Source organism: Rhyacophila brunnea, unplaced genomic scaffold (assembly GCF_057557595.1).
Source record: "Rhyacophila brunnea isolate RB1 unplaced genomic scaffold, BYU_Rbru_1.0 scaffold_10, whole genome shotgun sequence".
NCBI classification, from domain to species: domain Eukaryota; kingdom Metazoa; phylum Arthropoda; class Insecta; order Trichoptera; family Rhyacophilidae; genus Rhyacophila; species Rhyacophila brunnea.
In genome coordinates, this window is record NW_028232752.1 from 17,762,678 (window position 1) to 17,782,078 (window position 19,401).

At 31.8% G+C, this 19,401-nt stretch overlaps 1 protein-coding gene across 7 annotated transcripts in view; it reads right to left on the reverse strand.

Moving 5' to 3' along the window:
- Positions 1 to 6,991: 6,991 nt before the first annotated feature.
- The window catches only part of LOC147078947 (coronin-2B-like), a 48,477-nt gene continuing 36,067 nt past the window's right edge, over positions 6,992 to 19,401 (reverse strand). For 2 of the 7 annotated variants that reach the window (XM_085951577.1, XM_085951599.1), the window contains exons 7-13: positions 18,924 to 19,028; positions 17,767 to 17,904; positions 16,438 to 16,540; positions 15,176 to 15,232; positions 10,772 to 10,947; positions 9,542 to 9,694; positions 7,063 to 8,710 (exon numbers count right to left, since the gene is read on the reverse strand). In XM_085951577.1, the coding sequence (XP_085807703.1) occupies positions 8,570 to 8,710; positions 9,542 to 9,694; positions 10,772 to 10,947; positions 15,176 to 15,232; positions 16,438 to 16,540; positions 17,767 to 17,904; positions 18,924 to 19,028 (873 nt within the window). In that variant the 3' untranslated portion in view covers positions 7,063 to 8,569. Of the gene's footprint in view, positions 8,711 to 9,541; positions 9,695 to 10,771; positions 10,948 to 15,175; positions 15,233 to 16,437; positions 16,541 to 17,766; positions 17,905 to 18,923; positions 19,029 to 19,401 lie in introns of all 7 variants that reach the window. The other 5 variants (XM_085951597.1, XM_085951611.1, XM_085951591.1 and 2 more) reach the window with 3 other exon arrangements.

Here is a 19,401-nt window from a genome sequence, read left to right on the forward strand (position 1 = left end):
TTGGAATCACTGCTGTAGATATATTTCAATGCACTATGAAACAATAAGGTGTTTTTTAATAAATTTGCATTTTTGTTCATGTTAAAGAATTTAAATTCGTAACAAAAGTGAAAATTAATTTTTGTCATAAGTCCGTTTCCGGTTGATGTTCACAGTATGACCTATGGGTTCATTTATATGTTATTGTACGCGACAAAAATACATAAAGTGCTTCAAATAATCGCATCAATAATTCGCTGCTTCAGTGTCACAAGGTTGTATGTTACTTTTTGAGCAATGCTAGAATGAATAATTTCAAAATACTGTCTAATTCTAAATAATTGAAAAATATGCACAGTAGAATGTCACCAATTCAATATATACTATATTATAAAATCTGATGGTGCCAAATTCAGCTTCTATTTAAGATAATATGTGTTTCCTTGCTCTGACTCGGACAGTGCCGAAGTACTAGACATGCCAGATTTCTAAAATATCGGATTAGCGAAATTCTTCTGTACATATAATAAGGTATCGCAGTATTCAACATTATAAATCAGATATAACCTAAAAAATGTTATATACAACCTTGTAATAATGAAAACGTAAAACATTAACAAACTAGAAAGTACTTGGACTTGTCTATTGTATTGTCCTGTCTCGCCTTGACGCCCTTCCTAACATCTCTTGATTCCTGTCCAAGATATTTTGTATGCCAATGATTTCAAAATAACGTGAGTTGTCAATTTTTTCATCATTATTGCAGTTAATAATTATTATTTATTCAAAGATATGTAACAAGGTTCTATCTTTGTAAAGTTCCAATTGTGTTTATGCATGAGACGTATGTATTCAATGTATATTATCATATGAATTTAGAACTGAAAATTCAACAGTTAGTGAAATCATTAATTTCATGGTTTCAATAGAATAGTTCCTTATCCTATTGAACATTAAATAAGATGGCTACCATCACATTGACCAGAAGACAGTATTTCAATTTTTATCCGTAAGTTTTAAAATGTTGTGTGCCGTACTTAGACAAATATCCTAACCGTTTCGTGTAAATAATACTGAAAGTCATTTCAATACATACTAACATACATATTAAGTGCAATCAATATTGTTAAAACACAGTTTTAAGAATGCTTACATTGAGTAATTAAACAAGCCGAAAACTTACAGTAAAAATATATCTTTTTATATCTTGGAATTATTTGTGCTGACGTTATTGAAATACCTATATAGAACAATAAAACCTTGCTAACTCTTCCAAACTCCCGTAATTCGAATTTTGTTGTAATTCAAAATTTTAATCTTGTCAAATTTTCTTTTAAAATTCGAATTTTGATGTACTTAATTCTTAATTTTAAACAAGATTTTTTTTAATTCGAATTTTGGTGTTTTCAATGACTAACACGGTTTTACCATTTTTATCAATATAAGAATATATTTTATAAAGAGCTTATATTACATTATTTCAGTTGTTAATTCCTTCTCTAACTTTTCTTTTATTCATTATTTGACACGTCAATTATGTAACTTGGCGAGAGTCTTCCATTTTAATACTACAAGGTTTTATTATTTCCATCTGTGTAAAAAGTACAAAAGTCAATAAAAGTATGAATAGAAATGAAAGTTAATATTTTATGTATATGTCAAATGATTCCCGTTTCCAAGCGAATTTTGAATATAAGAAAAAACACAAGAGAAATAATATTATATATATAATAATTTACCATTTAAATAAATGTCAGATTGTAGTAACATTAAGTATGTTTTTTGTTTTTAATAAAAGAAAAAACCACATTTGATATTTTATTTCTTCCAAGTCTCGCAGAGATGACTTTGTTATCATAAATAATCAACCACAAAGCGAGTAAGTAATAATAAATTGTTTATTCCAGGCATTTTTGAGCATAGTAAAAATGTTTCTTTGATAAATAGTTAATAGTTGATATCAGGGGTTTCTAATATGTGGTGCCCGCGCCTCCAGGGGATGTGAAGAGCTGAAGGAAGAACTTATTGATTTGCAGACAAATCGTGCACTTGAAATCTTCCTATGTTTTGTGTAATTCTATTTGCGTGTAAACTGGAGATTCAGTGCTCCCTTGTGAATCAAGACAAAATAATGATATGATATTATTTTTATATTCACATGCAAGGGTACAGGCGAAGAACATGTTATGTCACATTTTTGATGGTTTTTAAACTAGCAATGCAGTCTCGTAGATCGAACTGAGTATTACAGGATGGTATCTTAATTTTGGCATTAGCAGTAATAGTCAAATGTCCATTTCGTTCAGGGTAAAAACATGTATTGTCTATGGACTTGACATTCTTGATAGTGCATAGGAATCATAAACCAAGTCTCCCCGTGTGAAACGCCGGACGAACAGATGAGCACTATAAGCAACGCCATTAGAGTCATTGACTTTTAAAGTCTAATCAATGTCTCTGTGTGACATAAGATGTTTTTCTCCTGTACCATTCAATTGGGATTGAATTTACTGTTAACAATTTTTTTAAATAGCTCACCCGAATGTGGGTGAAAAATCTTTAAATGACAGGATATTACTTGTGTAGAGAGTGTGAATGTTAATCAAATATTTCCTGGAGGTGCGGGGTATAAAAAAGGTTTAGAGCCCCTAATTTAAATTAAATAAAAATACCACTAATTGGAATTTTTCAAGAAGATACCATAGCTAATAATATAAAACAAAACAAAAAATGTAAACCACAACACTGATTCCTAAGTCTAAACACTCATTTGTTGAAAAAATACTATCTCCAATAATTTCACTACATGACTAAGGCATATTTACTGTTTATAAGCTTAAAACTCTTAGCTTCAGAAAACTTTGCATTTGGCATAGAATGTTGTGTCAAATTAACACTTTTAGAAATACCACATGCAAAGTCAGCTAAAACCAACAATAAATGTAATAAAAAATATTTCATATAAAAATATTATTAATTAAACATTATTAGAATGTTCATTGAAAATAAAATTATTATTCCATGATAGAAATAAAGTTTGTGTTAGGTAAAATATTTTTTGTAAATTTATTCAATGTGGAAAGAACTTACAACATCCTTTAGAAAGGATTTTTTGCTTAAAAAGGCTGGTTTTTGATACGGAATCTAGACTATACTGCCCTCATAAAATCCACAACCTGTCAAAAATTTAATTACGTTTTGTTGTATTGATTTTCTTTTCTAGTTTTAAAAGACAATTTTTAAAAAACCTGTTTGTATTATAAATATAAATGGATGTTGGCAAAGAAACAGACAAAACCGGTCCTGCTCATTATTAAATAATGCGACTTACATAAGTACTATATGTCATGTATTTGCAGAGCTACGTGTAATTTTTATATTCAACACTTTTGAGACCTTACCTATATATCGACTGTGAATCCACACAAATCAAATTTTACAGGAGGTACAAAAACATGTTTGTTTATGGTATTCGGTCAAAGATAAAATACAAAATAGACAACCTTGAAGAAGCATGATAATTAATAATTTTGTTTTTATTTTCCTAATCTGAGTTAATTAAAGAAAAACCAACAGAAATGATCGTTAAGTCGGTTTTCCCATGTCACTTTGTTCTTTTTTTTTTTTTTAATTGTTAGCTAAATTTAGACAATAAATCGGCATTTGCAGCTTACAACGTTATTATGCAATAAAATCTATTTTGAAAAAACTGAGGGTTACGCCCTTTTATCTTTCTACAGTTGATATATATACCTTATTAATACGGAGGATAAGGTTATTTACGTTAAGAGAGCAGTATAAAGAATAAAGATTTAAGCATATATAATATGTATATTTCATTAACTATATCAATAGAAAGCGCATGTAATCACGTGTTACATAAAAAGGACTACAGAACAAATTAGCTTATATTAATGAATTGATAATAAATTCTGATATTATAATATTATGTATTATAATCAATATCATAAATTATTAAGTAAAGTGTTCTAAAAACTTCATTGTCAACATTTTAGCGATATTTAAAAAAATGTATTAAAAGTTTATTCATTTATTCAATGGGTCAATTTAATTTCAATACAAAATTATGGTAATCTACGGAAACGTTATTGCGCTGCAATAATCCATTGTAAAATTATACCTCGTCCAAAAGTTCATTATTTTTAATTCAATTAATTAGTTCATTGTTAAACATATCACTAATGTTTGGTATTAAATCAAAGCTTGTAAGAGAGCTTATTAAAATGCATTTTGGTAAATAAAAAAAATATTTGGTGACAATTGAAAAAATAACATCGGCAGGTAACGACATTGTAGGAAAAAATAATGTTACAATATTCATTACACTGATAGGAATGCAGAGGATTAAAGAATGCATAAAAATATCATGGGAAAACTTTTAAGCGTAATATGAGATATTTTGAAAATATATAAGCATAGGTAAATTCATTTTCCTGCTGAGAACACATAGTTATATTAATTCAAATACATAATTTACATAACATTAAAATAAATATGTTCAAGTATAAGTAATCCTAGTTTGAATTATAATAATATAATCATTAATACATATGACAACACAAAATAAAAACATTCAATGGTATTTTATTAATTGTAATTAAAATCGATTGAAAATTATTTCGAAATGTCGTATTTCGTGAGAATATTTCGATTGGGATTAAAAAATACGGTGTTGGAGATTGGTCATTTGACTGATATTGTAATAACGCCCGTGTCAACTATTGCTATTATAATGTATTTTCCCACTAGTTATAGAAAAATGTTTTAAAGAAGATAGCAAATCAACTAGCTGCGTCTCTTTCACTAAGCCATGTTGTATAATTATGAATTAAGTAGTGTAAAATGTACTATAGTAATAGTCCTTACATAATATTATACCGACTAAAACATCAACTAAATAAATGCCCTAAACGTACATTAAAAAGAAAATCTCCCTCAATAGTAAGTTTTAAGATACAATAATTGTACTATAACGTTTGTTATTTTTATGACTGAAATATAATGTACAATACTTTCCTTGAAGTTAGACGGCCCAATGGCAAGATGGAATGCGTTTCTTCAATAAGAAATAAATCTCTTAAACATAGCAAGACTCGAGACCCATCGTACCAACCAAAAGAGGAGTGTAAGCAAGTTCGCACATAGAAACTCAATGAAACCACAACATTGATGTAATTTAATTGATATCCACAAAACATAGTATGTTACTTAACCAGTTCTATACTTACAGCGAGTAATCTCGCTCTATGAGGCCGTGATCGACAGACAGACAGAGTTATCTAGCCCGACTTTAAACACACAGTGACATCTGTTTGAATAATTATGAAATATTAAGCCACAAATTATCAGTATTACCGCAATTGTAGTAAGAAGAGCTTCGCTCTACATTTAACTTGTTTTGTTAAAAGACAAAGAAAAGGTTAATGTAATGATACACGCAGAATCAACACAACATTGAGTACAAGAAAAAATTGCATTCCGCAGCAATCAAAATTGAGAATGCCACTGCAAGATTAGGTATGGTATAGGTTGCTTTGTTTCTAATAGATTTCTTTCCGAGGTGATAGAATTATGCATATGACAGATGACACATGTGCTTAATATAAAATTTTGTGGAGATCTCAGATAAACGTCAATTGAATATGGAATACTACTGCAATTTTGAGTTGACATTGCATTAATTTTCTATGTGCAAGCCACTTAAGATTAAATATACAAGAATCGTCCTCCAACAGCGTTTCGCACTAGAAATAATAACAGAGTTGCCACTAAATAATCTCAAATTAAAAATACTAAATAATAATTTGTAATAATTAAACATAGCCACGTTCTAAGTTACATTAAAAGGCATACCAGCTCAATTACGATAATTATTAATATTTGTAAAAAAAAAAATAGCTACACACTACGGCGGTTTAGTGCTAGATTAGTGAATGAGTATCTAAAAAAAACACAGTTTTAAAATAGGTGATATATAGTCTTGAAATCACGCGTGGTTAAAATGACACAAGGTTACAATACAAATGTTTAACTGTGCTTTTTTTTCAGTCACTAGACCTCTCGACTTTAGCATACTACTGTAAGAAATCAGTAACGTTTAAGCCTTTTGTTGCATTTTAGGTATTGAGATTGAAAAAACAGTGTTGGCCGCATGGAGGTGAGACTATCACTAAAATACCATCACATAATATTGCATAGCTTTCCGTCATCGAAGCGTACATAATAAATCTCGCCGTTCACAATCCTAACAAGTCAAATATAAAGTTATAACCGACTTTAGAATGCACTCTTAAGAATAAATCCGACAAAGACACAGTTTATAATATCATTCGAGTCGATTTCGAATGTATTTAATATCTCAGAAATATGCGTCGACCCATTTTTATTTACCGTAGACACATTAATTTTGGAATGTCAAAATTAAGCCAAACATTATGTAAAAGAAAATTTACAGATCTTACAATATAAAATTGTATAGTATATATGTGTACAAAATTTATTACAAGCAATACATTTAATAATTTTATTATGAGTCACATATTTCCAATATTCTCCAAATCCAAGGTTGCCATCTTGGTATTTCATGGGCATACAATTACTAAATTAGTCACTACCATAAAATTATGTCTAAATTGAAAATCATTTCAATCAGACAGTAATTAGAGATAGGTCAATTTTTCTACGCTATTTTGAAGCGGGACAAAATCTTAAAAATGACTTATTATCAAGCCAAATTTCACACTTTCATACAAAACTGCACAATTATTTAACTATGCCGCCAAACTATAAAGAATCAATTTGCAAATCATTAAAATATATAAATTTGATATGTAACAGGTTTGTATCCACATACAAACTGTTATTTTCTGATAAATATGATATTACTATAGAGCAGCGATTCCCAAAAGGTGCTACAACTCGTGCCCTAAGTTTATTTAGGCCCCTCCTTTATTGAGCTTCTTAAGTATACTAATGCAAAAACATTTTTTTTAAATACGTAGGTACACAATCGTCGTCACAAGTAAGTTAAATCTACAGTGAAAACATTTATTCTTTTTTATTAACAAAATATAATTGAGACGATCCTCGAGATTTAACAAATTATTTCAAGGTTTTCTTAAAACAAAAAAGGTTAGGAATCACTGCCATAATGTCACGAATATTGTAATAAAAAGGGTATTTAAAAAAATAATTAAATATCACCTTTTTCTACTATATAGCTAATCTGTTTGACATTGCAATCGGAATTAGGGCAACTGATTGTATTTCCTATTACAAATAATGACATTACCCTAGGCCTTCATGAAAATTATTCATATTTAATCTTTACAGCGCTGACGGCACACCTGTTGTGTCGGCACTATTTGGCCGTTTAAATAGTAATTAAATGTTCCGCGGTGAATGGGTTATTAAGAGTTCATTCGACAATTTTTGGAGATATTGAAATATACAGAAATACATGACTCATGGGATCACTCCCCATGGAATAATTTGTTCCCATGGGGTGCAAGGGTACACATCTGCGAAAGCACCCTTCGATATAGCTTAACACTGAAAAGCTTTCTTGGGATAATACGGTATATCATTTTGAAATTAAAATCTCTGATAACAGATGCGTAACATGTATGAACATTTAACATTGTAACTACAGAATTTCTCTCAAGCATTTTAAGACGTCAATTAAATTGATTTTCATAATACTTATTGTATTTATTTTTAAAATTGCAACATTCAGAACTTGTCATTAATAAATTAAGGGCCGAGAATCCAAGGGGCACAAGTGTCAACATACATATTACATTCGTAACATCGGTCCTCCATAATCTTCATATTTATTATGTATGAATGTTGTCATTTTCATAATAATGTATCGATTTTGAATAATTTAACCATTGACTTACACACAAGGAAAGTCTTACATACGAAATGTCAATGTAAAAGTACACATTAGTAGAATAAGCTAATGATATTAATGCAAATTTGCAATAGTAATAATTCTTATTATTATGAAGATTGAGTTCAGTATTCAACTACATAATGTGAATATCTGCAGATACGTTTGCAGAATAGAACATCAATTGCTTTAATGACATGAACGAAGATTTGCAATAATGACGCCTTTCTGCAATGTAGGTAGAGATAAATTTTCAGCCACATTCATATGTATCTTCTCTTAGAAAGAAAATTATAAGATGCAGGGTCGTTTATGAGAGCCCTTTTATTTTCCACATCCTACGTTCATTAGTAAGTCAATGGTTTTAAGTTAATTAAAATTAACATCATAATCAAAATTTCCTCATAGTATATATTTTAACATTTAAGTTAATGTAATCAATTATGTCATACATACGCTGTAATCCACTGTGCCCTTTTTTATTCCACAATAATTATAAATTTTCAAAGTTCTGGAATCAATTATATTGCCAACATAATATGGAAATCGTTGAATGTCACTTTTTAGCTTGAAATGTGTGCAGATCAAAAATGTTCCCAAAAATATCCCCGTCCATACACGTTACACGTCCACATCGGTGATAATAAAGGTAACATAATTCTGAGTAAAGATGGTCTACAAGTGGTTCTGCGAGTTGTGCAGTGCTTGGAAGCGCGCCAGCTGTTGCTCCAGTTCCCTGATGCGCTGCTGGCTGTTGGTCAGTTGCTTCTTCACCACCCGCAACTCCTCGCCTTGGCGGTTGAACGCCAGCCGCAACTGCACATAGATACAATATTCCAGATAAATATTCAACAATGTCATACATGTTCTCCCAGTCTCTTTCTCTCTTATACGTTTACGTGTATGTTGTCTTACAATCTTTGGTCTGGTGTCCCTATTATACTTACCTACCATTAAACCTCTTGGAAAACACACTAATTTCTCGATATGCTATTACCACACTGTTAACGTCCGTCAAACTATTATGAGAGTATCATTTGCGTTCTTTCACGACCCGATTGAAATAAATGATTCATCCGATTTTTCAAATTTAGAATTTGCATTTATATATTGTGCATGTTTAATGAGTATTCTCCCTGTCTCGCTCTCTCTTATACATTTTCACGTTTTCATGCGTTACAGCTAATTCAATATAAATATATATAAGGTAATTTATCACTATTAAACAGTATTTAAGTATTTGTTGAATGAGAAAGAACAGACCTGTCAAAAATTATTGCATATCCAATTGCAAACTCCAATAAAAAGTTTTACAGATTATCTCATCGTGACCATTAAATTAAATATATAATACGTGTGTTAATAAAAGAATAATTGGTATAGCCACATATATCTGATGAAATAAAATATGGCCCTATTTTAAATTATAAAAGATGTTCGAAATAGTAGATACTATTGCATGAAATAAAAATATTTTATCTGATCATTCAAAGATGATAATTCGCATACGAAAAGATAGGGCATCATACTGACATAAATATCTTTCATTTAAAGTTTAGGTCACTAACGCATCCTGAATTCTCAATTATTGACCTTTACATGGTACTCCTGTCCAGCTATTCTGTAAATTAACGGCAATGAAATTACCTCGTTCTCAGTGGCAAACACGTCCCCCTGATTAATCTGCTTGTAGAGCGGGATCTGCTCGTCGTTGTTGGGCGGCTGGGCACCAAACATCTGTTGCAAACGGTGGAACTTTGTCGCCTGATTTGAGTTTGTCTTTTGGTTCTTCTCGGAAATCTATCACAAAACAAATCGACGGCCCAATTAGTACCTTCATGATTTTAATAATCAACACTACACAGACCATGAGGTACAATGACAGTAGTGCAATTAGCTATAGAAATGAAACAATCGCAAACACCCAGGCTTTGAGAAAATCTCATAAATATATTGTGACCTCAATCAAAATCAAATCCAGAGCCCCCGGATGAAAGATTAGCATCTTACCTACACTGAGTTACGTAGATTATATAAACATCGTGAGTGTGTTACCTATGTGTATAGTTCACTGAGAAGAAAGGTTACACCATGATTGTAGATATTGTAACATTAACCAATTGTTTAATGTAACAATTGACATTTGTTGTGTAATAATTACAACTTGAACATAATCAGTAAATCCGGGATTATGTGTAGGTAACATTAAGTTATTATATGGTTCATTTGATATTTAATTTTTTATCAATAATAACACGTTCAATGATAGCTCATAACTTCATGTACAGTCAATAACATAGCAGAAAGAAGTAAATAAGACACTATCTACGAAGCATTTTAGATTTTGTCACCGTTTCCACGTGATCACTCCATGGAGAAATTCATAAATACAGATGTGATATTGTGTCTATAGCCAACAAATTTTAAATTCCAAATGATAATTGGGTACAGTGTATTGTCTAATAAAAAGGTAGGTACATCACATCATATTATTGCAATATTCTGTACGAATTTACTCTTATGCCGTGTCCACATTGGCAACAAGTTGCTGGCAACCTCATTAAATTTCATGATAATTATCATAATTTATATGACCATAAATTATTTTAATCGAAATTTAATGAGGTTACCAGCAACTCGTTGCCAATGTGGACAACGCTTTAGGGATCAAATCATAAAATCGCAAGAAAAAACGCAGGGAAATTACAAATACATGCCCCAAAAACTCTATGCTTGCACTAAAAAAATAAAACATTCTAATTAATGAGCATGTGTCCAAGTGGAAATGCAAGTTAAAATTTACATAATATATTTTCGATAGCCAACAAGCGGATGTTCAAAATTAAAAAAAAAAAAAAAAAGCAAATGCATAATCACCAGTACAGAATTGTTTTCTTCTTCTGCCCTCAGCTGCCAAGTGGTGAGTGGTCTGTAATCGGGCACCGTCTCGCACGACAGAAAGGCAAATTTCTTCTTGTTGTTATTGTCTTGAGGCTGAAGCGCAGGGGCGTCCTTGTTGTAAATACGTGGTTTGTGTGTCGATATGCTAACACCTACAACAACATTATCATTCTCATTAGTAATGTGATGCAGTAATTACATGAGAAGATTTGCAGACTCGATGACACCAAACAAATAAAAGCAGACCTGATATTTATTAACACATTGGAGACATCAATTTGACGCTGCTATTGAGCTAGTGATTCTGAACAATCGTAGTCAATTTGTCACCCTATGCCTTAAGATTCCTTTTAAATGGACAACAGATACTAGGAGATTACAAGGGAATAAGTGGTAAATTGTAACACATTTCTTGTTTCTTTTTACATGTGATACGATCCCGCCAAATTTATACAAATTCTAAAGTTGTGATTATATTGAGATGCACGTCGCGTACTGTTACGCTGTCACGGCGACAAATTTAGTCTATGGTTTCGTCACTTTGCGGAATATTCTGAACGATCACCACCTGTGTAAATTCAATGATGGAGAGTGCCAACTCTGATGTAGTATTTTAAATTATTATTCATTACTCATGCTAATTTCAAGTAATTTAACAGAATCGAACCCAACCTGCAGACCATAGATAATAGACAACATTCTTACAGAAAATACATAGTGCCAACCGCTAAAAACAATAAAAACACGCGATTTTGACATGAATCGAAAATGTGTAGGCATGTAAAAAATGATAATAAACATTCATTGATTCATGCAGGTATTGATGCAGTGCGGTACAACGTGAGGTGACCTCTCTGGTAATTTCGGCAGATTTTGCTGACAATGTTCATTTAAAGGTTCAAAATGTGCTATTGGATGGGAGCATCAGTCTGATAACATTTTTAACACCAAGAAAAATGACATTACACACTTTTTTCCCGTACCGGCAGCTTACTGTGACGTCATGTGATAGTACGCAGCGTGCACCTCAATATAATCACAACTTAAATGAATATGTTTACAGTAACCAAGAATGCAACAAAAATGAAACTAAATTACGGACTTACTTCAGGGTTTTAAATTAACAGTTTTCTTCACACCGTACAACGAAAAGAAAAGATGGCTACATTTAAATTTATAACAAAGCACAAAACACGGTGCGAAGTAGACTGAATCTACAGGCATCTGGGCACTTTTGTTGGGTTGTGAGAATGGTGGTAAATTACAAATTTATAAATTTAAAATAGCCTCATTTAGATTAATTTAAATGTCTAACACCACAATTATAATAATGGCAACACTGGTGAAGAGAGACCAAAACCAACACATATAATATGTGTTGATGGATATCAAACGCCTTAAAGTCCACATATTGAAAAAAATGACTTTTAATAGAGTATGCAAATCTGCACATTATGGTATACTGCAAACCCCCAAAAGTCCACTGTTTACGTATGAAATCACGTTTCGAAAGATCAATATTTTTTCAAACCACCTTAAGTCCACAAGCTAAAGGTGAACGATGGCACCTATCATTTTCCTTAATTTCTAAACAATTATAAGATAAAATGGATGTAGAAGTGGATTTTGTGGATCCAGACAAAGCCAGAAAGAGGTCGAGCACCGAAGCTAAGAAGAAAAATCCTTGTAGCCATCGTGGGTATTAGATTCAATTATCTTACAATATCTCACATGTTACAACCATTTGTATTACAAGATATGATAAAACTGCATTTTTCTCAGTTTGACATTCAGTGGACTTTACAACGTTTGATATGTGTCAACACATATGTGATAATTGACAGCAGTCCAAGACATTTTAAGCTTGCCTTTAGCAGTTGATAATGTTCAAATACAAATATAAAAAAAACATGCGTATGTGATTGTTATTTATGGCTGAAGGAATTTTGCAGCCAAATATATTAATTCGAGTAAAGTCAGCTTCAAATGTAACCGCATACTTGAGCGGTATACTTCTGCAATTTTTTTTTGCACAAGCATTTAAACATGGCAGCCATATAACCTTCACATGGGACAAGTATACTTGGACAGTGACAGTTTACGCTTGAACCGTGTTGTCAAAAAACGCAACTGCGCACACATAGGCAAGTATTATAGTATAGAAATTCAAATATTTTCTTGCCACTTGTACAGTCAAAATAGTTGTGCAATATTATCATGCTCATTTATAGGCAATTGTGCAAAAAAAATGCACAAGACCAGTATGCAATAACATTTGTAACCAGCTTTAATTACCAAACATAAATCTGTTAACAATTACCATGTAAGTTTCTGGCGATTTATTATGTTAATTATATTAGGACATTTGGTATTTTGCAACAAACTTCTATATCATGATCTAACACATCAGATGACCTATAATCTGTGTACGAGCACAGTTGTAAAAAATTGTTCCGCATACAAAAATTATAAGGTAGGTACCTACTTGAAGAGTTCATTAATCATTAATCTATGCAAAAATGGTGTATATATCGACACATCCTACGTATAAGGTCGGAACTGCAAAATGCTAAATTTTCAGTAGTACGATTTCAATAAATTTTCATGACACCACAACATTAATTTAAATGCTGGAATCGTATTTTTTAATTATGCCTATAAAATATTGATTGAATTTTTATTTTTTTCGATATCATTGTTTTATTATCTTTTAAATTATTTAATAAAAGGCAATTAAGTCAAAATAACCAAAACCTTGAGCTTTTACGTACACCTTGTACGAAAAAGCAAGGGCATGGTTATTTATATATAAAATAAGTCGGTGTGTGTACTTATGTATGCGCATTAGAAGTTATACTTCTTTTGTGTAAAACAAAAAAAAAACTTGTGATAAACTAGATTCTTTGACTAGCTCTTAATTATCTTGTTAAATTACACACTCAAGGAAAAGAACCGCTTATTGGAACGCCGTTGGTTTATTTCTATACACTTTAACTTATATTACTAACCGACGTTTAATTGTTTGTTCATCTAAGGAATTGCAAATGGCCCACAATAATTAATTCACTGCGTAGGCAACGGAACAATTCTAAACTATAATATTATACTGTATAATCAGTATCATACTGTGGCGTAAAGGTAGCGCGTTCGGCTAATAACCGAACAATCGGTGGTTCGAATCCAATCGAGTGCGTTTTTTTTCATGTGAAAAAATTATTTATGTGTTACATGTCACAGTGATGACATGTCTAGTCAATATAATATAGAAGTTCACTATAATCCGACAAGAACAAAACACAATTGTGTTATATATTAGTTTATAATCTTAAAGCCTTATGCATATAGTCATTATAGCCCCCACAAAGATTCAGAGGACAGGGTTCTAGTCTAGGGGCCTGGGCTCAGGGGGGCCTAGAGTGGCGGTTCGACCAGATAAGTGAGATAAACAAATTTTCTCTAAATAGCACTATTTCACTTGGAAAGTATTAACATTTAAAAATGTGGTTGCGCAATGCAATTTCTGATTATTGTGTATTGATACTCGACAATTCCATAATATTCAAGTGGATTATTCAAAAAATCGCTAAAAATACACTGAATACCCTTAATTTTACCTCAAACACAGTTTTGTCACATTACACTGTCTTTAAACCCCAGCAATAGGTAGGGGAGCCCACTACAGGACGTGTGGGCCTTGATAGTCATACTCATTGAAACAAGTGGGCTTATACATACTTGCAATGGAAATATGTCTAAAAAACATTCCATAAGAACACATAACGTATAAGCTCACTTATTTACATAAGACTATGCATTGGGCCCTTAGAATACAGTACAAATACGCTTTGACAATGTTTAACCCAATACAGGGTACAAGTACGGAGCACAGATTGATTGTAAATGAAGTAAAATGTAGTACCTTTGCCATTTGCACTGATTAGCAGTCGTAAAAACTATGTTAAAAATACAATAGTAGGTAGAAACATTGCGTTCGTTCATGGAATTAGGTAAAATTCTCGAGAAGTATTTTTGTATAGAAACACTATATCTGTTTATTTAACTTAATCTGAAGCAGGGTAAAAAAAATATATTTTATAAGTCACCAAGTTCCATTTATATTCAACGAATGAATTGTATTAGAATGCGATTGTTAAAAATATTAAATAATGTATTAATATGTAGTGATTTATTAGTAGCGATATAATATAGTTGCCAAGTTTAATTAAACTAACAGTTTTGATATAAACATGAAAATTAATTTAAAAAAAAAAATTAATAAAGACATAAGTTAGTAATTTTTTGATTAGTAATCTGTAGTCACATTTCTAAATGGCTATGTTATTTTAGTTTCAATCCCCTTAAATTTCAACTATCCCCTACCTATGACAAGTTTGTCAGATGGGAAACTGCTACCACCATTTGAGTAAAGTTCTGAAGCTGGAAATCAAACAAACTTTAGAAATATTAAAATAAATACAACATGTTAATTATTATAAATACAATACGCATAACTACATACATAATATGCATTGCCTAAAATAATACTGTCTATTAGAACGTTATAAGGATGAAACTGGTCTTGTAGTGAATACAATTGTAGAAATAACTACAAAAAAATAATATAAAATGATTAATTTCCCAATAGTCATACATACTAATGTAACTTCATTATGTAAATAAATGGAATTATGGGTCACTTGGAATGGGAATGTGTCTTATTATTATCACCTTCACTGTTTCCCATTCCAAGGTACGCGCAAGTCCATTATTTTACCAAAGGGTGAGCATGTCCCTAGTGAAATATTATGAAAACTGCAATTTTATTTTAAATGATCAATAAGTATCTAAAAACGATTTTGAAAAACTGTTTTTCTATTATATACTACTATATTACTATATTTATCTTATTACTACAATATATTATTTTATAATTATTTTTATTATAAAAATATAGTTCTCAAACGTTGTAGGTTTTTTTTTTTTTTAATAATTCATGGTCTTTAGAAGATGTTGAAAAAACCTCTTTCTATAGAGATATAGCCTAAATGTATAAAATTGAAGCAAAGCAAATAACAATGGTCCACATATGAAATTAGCTACAATCCACTACATTACAGGTTCATTTGTGGAGAACTTCACACCACTGCTATGACATTTATTTGCCAATTTGCAAGGCGTATAAAGACAATTTTTCACGATGAGTAGATAAGCGGCCAATAATACCACACTTCGCCATTATTATTTAATTGAAAAATCATGTAAAATTTGTCTAAAACCGTTTATAACTGCACTCGAATAAGTAATCACAATAAATATAAAAAATGGTCGCCATCGTGCATCTAAGAAAATCGGAATGGCAACTGAAAGATCTTATCTTAACAGACACTCGTTATAAGAGTTGAAGTTGAAGAGTTGAGTTGAGTTGAAAGAGTATTCTAAGTACATATTATTATTAGGTATACAGCATAAAAAAAAAATTAATGCTAAATTTAAGCAGTTGGTGAACCATTGGTATACATTTAGAAATATAAAATTTAAGGACAATGTTTCAGGAATAAAATTTTTAATTGTATGAGGTGTATTCTGAAGCTGATTGATATACGGTAATCTTTGCGATCGGTTGTAAAAGAGATGTAACAAACCTGTTTTCATACTGATAAGCATTGGCGCAGCATTCAATCCACTCAACCAATCACGGGCTGACAAAGAAGGTAAGGGCGCGGCAGTATCAGGATAGAGATCATCCTAAAAAGAAGTTAGATAAACGCATACCTATAAATATTAGCAAGTTTAAGCTCAAGCCAAGTTTTTAATGCAGGCGTTCCATTGCAATACATGAGACAACTTGGGGTAAAACCAATGTCAATTAAAAAGTCTTCAAAGCAAAACAACATGGCTGCTAGATTAGGCCACCATGTTGGCATATTATAGAGAAAAGGGTGGCAAACTTTCCCGTGTAGAGAGCGCATTGCACCCTCTATTTAAAAAATGTCCCCGATCTCTGCTCTACAGTTTGGCCTGATATCTCTTCACTTATATTGTTCGGTAGTTTTGTATTAGCTTTTGTTACTTACTACAATTTTTCTACACTTACTACAATTCAAAGCCGTGTAAATTCAGGCAAAGCACATTTGAGTGCATGGCGACCCCAGTCTTGGGTAACTGCTCCTGAGATATTGCCAGTCATAAAAAAAATGATGCTTCACATCAAAAGTAGGGTCCCGTGATACGTCCGATTAAGACTGGCTGTGGTGCTGGGCGGGTGTGATTTGGTGGACCCATTAACTTCAATGTCACATTGTTTTGCTGTGAAGGTTTATTATCTAAATTGGTTATGCTAAAATCCTCCGAATTGTGTAGCAATGGATCAAGGAGGTAATGGTTTGTCAATATTGTGTCATAAAAGCATACATATACAGGTTGCACTAGGAACATACACTAAAAATTTAATTTATAATGTTTTACGTGTTATGGCCCTTTTTCAGAAAACGCAAAGCCAGAGACAACCAGTATTTTTGAGAAAAGGGCAATATATCAAGTGTTGACAGCTGTAATTACCTGGGGATGTACATTATGGAATCTCTATTCGCTATTGGAATAGAAGTAGCTTGAGCAATATCCAATTTGATACAAAATATCTGGGACTCACGACTGTACTGAGTTAAAACTAAATGCCACCTGTTCAACGCTTGCGTTCTGACGATGCTGTTTTACAGTAGTCATGGCACCTTACTAAGGTTCAGAAGAACCATATACTGAGCTTGGAGAATAGATGCTTGCGGTGGATATTGGATGTGCAATGGTATGACTTTAAGAGTAACGAGGAAATAAAAAGGCAGACCATGCAGCCTCCTATCATATTGAAAGGTTAAAAGCGACGTTGGACCTGGCTCAGCCATGTGCTGCAAATGCCACAAGTTTCAAGACAACTGGATTCATTAATTTATATAAAATAATTTCAAATACAATACCTGAAAGTGGTCCGACTTCCGAGGGACAACCATTGAGATGGGTTCACAAAGGCCTCGAGACGTATGCAGCTTGTAAAATCTAAATATCTCGCACTGAGACACGTTCACCCCGCGCTTTGGCATAAAACCAAGTCCTCGCTAGAAACCAAATTACAATTATTGATGTAACAGTAAAAAACATCCCTTATTTTATTACATAATATGACGTCAAACATCGGCGACTCAAATAATAATTTGCGGGTGATTGAAACTCTGGTGTCAGACAAGTGTATCTTGAAAAATTTTTTTGACTTGGACAGAATACGAAAACTATGTTTGATTAGTTTTTATTTTTTTCACCATGTCTGATCCTAAGTAGATTATGTGAGCCGCCACAGGGTGGAGGTCATATTAACAGAATTTTGTTTTCACGAGAAATGGATGTCAGCCACTTGCTCAACCTATTAGGTCCATACTATGCGTCCAAAGACACATTTGAAAACAATATAAACTGCTTAATCTGTATTCCGGCTAACTCCATTTGGGCAAATTGTTCAGGAAGACAAAAAAACATAATTGAACTATCGAGCGATTTAACAATTCCAAAAGAAAATTTATATAAAGAGCGGAGTTGTTCCATTTACGATATTGAAAATTTGGCACCTGCAGTTGACTGTTTTGTTTGAAGAACGATAACGCATTTATGTATAGGTTTAGGAGATTAAAATTTTGTGTGAGCATAGAAAATAAGCTTTATAACAAAATGCCATCAAAATCTCATTTTTGGTCAAAAGTGCAGTTGGCTGGTTTGCAGATTAAATAGTCGGTATATGAATTTTTTCACCAGGCCCGGGATTGGAATCCGAGACCCACGACATTACAGGCCGACATGTTACCTGCTCCACCATCATGGCGTTAATACTCTTTATAAAAAAAAAATACAAATTATAAATAAGCAATACGTACTTATGTAAAAACCAATCCATCTTATTTTTATCATTGATATGTAATTTAATAGGTTCTTGTGAATATTATGGAAAGATTTAATAATTTATAGTTTTTTTCAAATTAAAAAAACTTGTATTACATGAAATCCTTTTTATTTTTACCTATATTTATATTTTTTATTCTGGACTTTCGATGCTTATTATGCATATTGAAATAACAATTAGTCTAACCTGAGGGTTGCCAGATAAGAATTGATTGAGGAAATGAACGTAAGGCGCCTGGTCTACCACTTCATAGTAGCGAATGTTGCCATCGCCTTTCCCGGCTAAGTACACCTGTAAGACAACAATCAAAACATGACCAATTATATTACTTATGAATACTTATCTCTGTAAGAATATTGTTAGTGATTGATCCCTTTAATTTTAATATAATAGTGGAGGGGTTGGGGATTGAAGTAATACAAGTGAACCAGTGACCAAGTTGTACTTCAATTCTGATTATAGAATAAAACCATTATTGTAGACACAAACCAAAAAATTAGCAAAATTTTATAGTATTAGTGTATGTTAGTTTTAACAGATGGCAATATAAAATTGCTATTCTTTAGGTAATTAACCAAATATGTCTTGGAGATGGAGAAAATTATATTTGATTGGTGTTTTATTTACATTTTTATATCAATTATAGTAAAACACTTGACTTTGT